This window comes from Teleopsis dalmanni, chromosome 2, assembly GCF_002237135.1.
Source record: "Teleopsis dalmanni isolate 2A chromosome 2, ASM223713v2, whole genome shotgun sequence".
Lineage (NCBI taxonomy): Eukaryota > Metazoa > Arthropoda > Insecta > Diptera > Diopsidae > Teleopsis > Teleopsis dalmanni.
In genome coordinates this window covers 67,033,853-67,037,966 of record NC_051847.1, presented here as the reverse complement: position 1 = coordinate 67,037,966, position 4,114 = coordinate 67,033,853, and the positions used below count along the sequence as shown (strand labels likewise).

The window sequence follows — 4,114 nt, the reverse complement described above, 5'->3', positions numbered from 1 at the left end:
ACTTGATGATCTCATTATATACAAGTTTGTTCGTTTATACACGCACGAATTGTTGTTGTTGTTGCTTGTTTTGAGAATTGCGTGTGAATTTTTATTTTAACCTTTCTAACTCTAATTAATCGTTTCCCTCTTTTTATTAAGCAATAACATATTAAAGCATAATAAGCAAGCAAAACCATTAAAAATTTATAATTAAGGCTTCCTCCTCAAAAGATTTTGATTTTAATCGATTTTATCATATTGATGAATTGCCCATGAAAATTATTTACAGACAAAAAGCAGTGGAGAAATCTGCATGATGCCGTTATGCTGCTGCGTCCGGCAAACTTGCTTCTTTTTTCTTGCTTTCGTTTTACATTCTCTGTCGTTTGTACGGTAAAAAACAACAACATTCCACTGCAAAATGGTGCCTTCTGTACTTTTACTATTGTTGTTGTGGCAGTGTTTGTATGTATTCGATGAAAAAGTATGAAGCGCGGCTAAATATGGCAACTGCTGCGTAACTTTTCTAAGAAATTTCGAAAAAAAATTGAAAATGAAATAATTAATGTAAATTACCTTTAAAGTTACCCTTTTTCTTTAAATGATGATTTTAAATTAAAAAACATGGAATAATTTATTTTAATCGAAATTAGTTGACTTTTTATTTTTTGTGTTAATAAAAAAAAGAATTAACAATGCCTTTTAGAGATTTGATTTCATTCACTTTTTACTTAGGTTAATAAATAATTTTATTTCAGCAGTTTCTGTTTTATTTTTTTTCTATAATTAGAGATGTTCTTAGTTTTCATCAACTTCAGCCTCTTGCTCTTCTTCGAATTCAGCATCTTCATCAGCTGTAGCTTCTTGGTATTGTTGATATTCAGAGACCAAATCGTTCATGTTGCTTTCAGCTTCAGTGAATTCCATTTCGTCCATACCCTCGCCAGTGTACCAATGCAAGAAAGCCTTGCGACGGAACATAGCAGTAAATTGTTCAGAAATGCGCTTGAAGAGTTCTTGGATGGCAGTTGAGTTACCAATGAAGGTGGCTGACATTTTCAAACCTCTTGGTGGTATGTCGCAAACGGCTGTCTTGACATTGTTTGGAATCCATTCAACGAAGTATGAGCTGTTCTTATTTTGAATGTTGAGCATTTGTTCGTCGACTTCCTTCATTGACATGCGACCACGGAAGATAGCAGCAACAGTCAAGTAACGACCATGACGTGGATCACAGGCAGCCATCATGTTCTTGGCATCGAACATTTGTTGTGTCAATTCTGGCACAGTCAATGCACGGTATTGTTGTGAACCTCTTGATGTCAATGGTGCAAAGCCAGGCATGAAGAAATGTAGACGTGGGAATGGTACCATGTTTACAGCCAATTTTCTTAAATCGGCATTCAGTTGACCAGGGAAACGCAGGCAGGTAGTTACACCAGACATTGTTAATGATACTAAATGGTTCAAGTCGCCATATGTTGGTGTGGTGAGTTTCAATGTGCGGAAGCAAATGTCATATAAAGCTTCATTATCGATACAGTAGGTCTCATCGGTGTTTTCTACAAGTTGATGAACTGATAGAGTGGCATTGTATGGTTCGACAACGGTATCTGACACCTTTGGTGATGGTACTACTGAATAGGTGTTCATGATTCTGTCGGGGTATTCTTCGCGAATTTTTGAGATAAGTAGTGTACCCATACCTGAGCCAGTACCACCACCAAGTGAGTGTGTCAATTGGAAACCTTGCAGGCAATCGCATGATTCAGCTTCCTTTCGTACAACATCCAAAACAGAGTCGACGAGTTCGGCACCCTCTGTGTAATGTCCTTTCGCCCAGTTATTACCGGCACCACTTTGACCAAAAACAAAATTATCTGGCCTAAATAATTGACCATATGGACCAGATCTCACTGAATCCATAGTGCCTGGTTCCAAATCTACCAAAACGGCACGTGGCACATATTTTCCACCAGACGCTTCATTGTAGTACACGTTGATGCGTTCTAACTGCAAATCGCTGTCGCCATGATAGGCACCGGTACTATCGATACCATGTTCATCAGAAATAATTTCCCAGAACTTTGCACCAATTTGGTTACCACATTGACCGGCTTGAATATGTACAATTTCTCTCATATTGAATTAATTACTTTTTTTAATACTTTGTACTTAAAAATTAAATAACTTTTTTAGTTTTCTCAGAGCACGAGAACCAGACAACTGAACACCTCAACGGAGAAATCACGAATGAAAATGTTTAAGCATCGCAAAGCGGCCACACCTCGGTTTCGTCATATTTTCAAAGCAAAAAGCAAAAAATAACCAACGGATCGATCATTTTTATCGAAGCTACTTTTGTGTGGGCAACGAAAAATGTGTTGCCACTTGAATAATTATAATCATACATATTGACCTATTTATTATATTCGAGTATATATTAGTTATATATAATTATTATGTATATTTTTGAACGGTATAACAATTGGTCAATTGTTTAAATAATACAACTTTTTAAATGAATTTCAAAACATATATTTTATTGCCGCCAATATTTCTATTATAGTCCATGGTCAGTACCCTGAAGATGGTCTTTTTGGAAATATTATTTTGTTTTATTTTAATTTTTATATATTTGTTTGAAAACTAAGATTATTGTTGAACTGTATGGTCAGCTGTTTAACTGTATTTGTATTAACAATTGCAAGTGTCAATAATATAGTTTTCATATACATATGTCATACAAAATGTATGGCACAATTTATCAACTTTATCAAAATGTTTAGATCAATAATATTTAGCAAAACTCTTAAAATCTTATCTGCCTTAAATCCAATTAATGTAATTAGATGTTCAATGTTCAAAATGAACAGAATCCGAACAGTTGATAAAGATATTATTTAGTTTATGGGTTGGAAACATTTGACAGTTGCGTGAAATTAAGCTGAAAGCAGCTGTGTAATGCAAAAATGTACTTATAAACGAAAGAAATTTATTACTCATAGCTTTGGAGAAATTTAACAAAAATTTCAATGTAAATGTAAATTAAGCTATTATTATAATACATTCACACTGTCTCATTTAGGCATTTGCTCATTTATATTAATGAGTAAACGTTCACATAATAATGAGCTTATTTATACAACTGATAGAACTTTCATAAGCTTTTATAAACTTCACTTAATAATATATGATACAAATAAATTATATATATAATTGATGTATTTAAGCATTTATATACATTTTATATATCAATTACATATGAAATTAATAAAAATAAAAATTTTATTTAATAGTTACTTCCTCAGTTCCTTTGTTTACATATCACATATCAAACATATGACACATAATTTAAATATTGGTAATTTCCTTTACGGGAAATTTATTTTTAAGGGTTGCAATCGACATTTATCGCCTTAAATGACCTGTTTTTATTGATAATGATATGATAATAATATATCATTATACGAAAGATTTTTGTACAGTTAATCATTCTCCTCAGTAGCTGTAATGAGCAAAATCGCTTAAATGAGACAATGGTAGTTCTAGGGTTTGGATTATTGTTTGAAAATAATTTTCTTAAATTTTAAACTAAAGTTTTGTTATTCCATTAATATTATGTTTTTTATTTTATATATCTTTAAATTATTCATATAAGCCTTAATCAGCGTAAATAAATAAATAAAAATACTGAATTTTATAAAATAAATAAACTATACATATCAATTCGAACCATACATTTTGAAACCAACATTTCTGTGCATACAAGTATTAATATGGCAACATCATTTATTTAACGAAACTATGCAATTCTATCGAATACCAAATAATATTGATTTTAGCATCACTAATACTCCTACCACTAGCAAAATGTAGAAACACATACATTTGTATGATTGAATCATAAATGAATCATGCTCTCGTTTTGTGTGGATGGAGTTTAGAGTAGGTTTATGGATAATACACAAGTATGTCTTCATATGTGCGTTCGTTTGTACAAAGCTGCTTACAGATATTAAAATAACTATCAATCAATAACAATACAAATATATACAGATTTGTTTTTGTTTTTTTAATTAATTTTATATTTTTTTAAAAATATATATTTTTTTCTGTTTGCTTTTTTTAT

At 31.5% G+C, this 4,114-nt stretch overlaps 1 protein-coding gene across 1 annotated transcript; it reads right to left on the bottom strand.

The window, feature by feature from the left end:
* Positions 1–612: 612 nt before the first annotated feature.
* On the bottom strand, positions 613–2,246 carry LOC119684286 (tubulin beta-1 chain). The gene has a single exon (XM_038098294.1). It carries the CDS (start codon positions 2,122–2,124, stop codon positions 781–783), a length of 1,344 nt encoding a protein of 447 aa, XP_037954222.1. The 5' UTR covers positions 2,125–2,246; the 3' UTR covers positions 613–780.
* Positions 2,247–4,114: the final 1,868 nt, after the last annotated feature.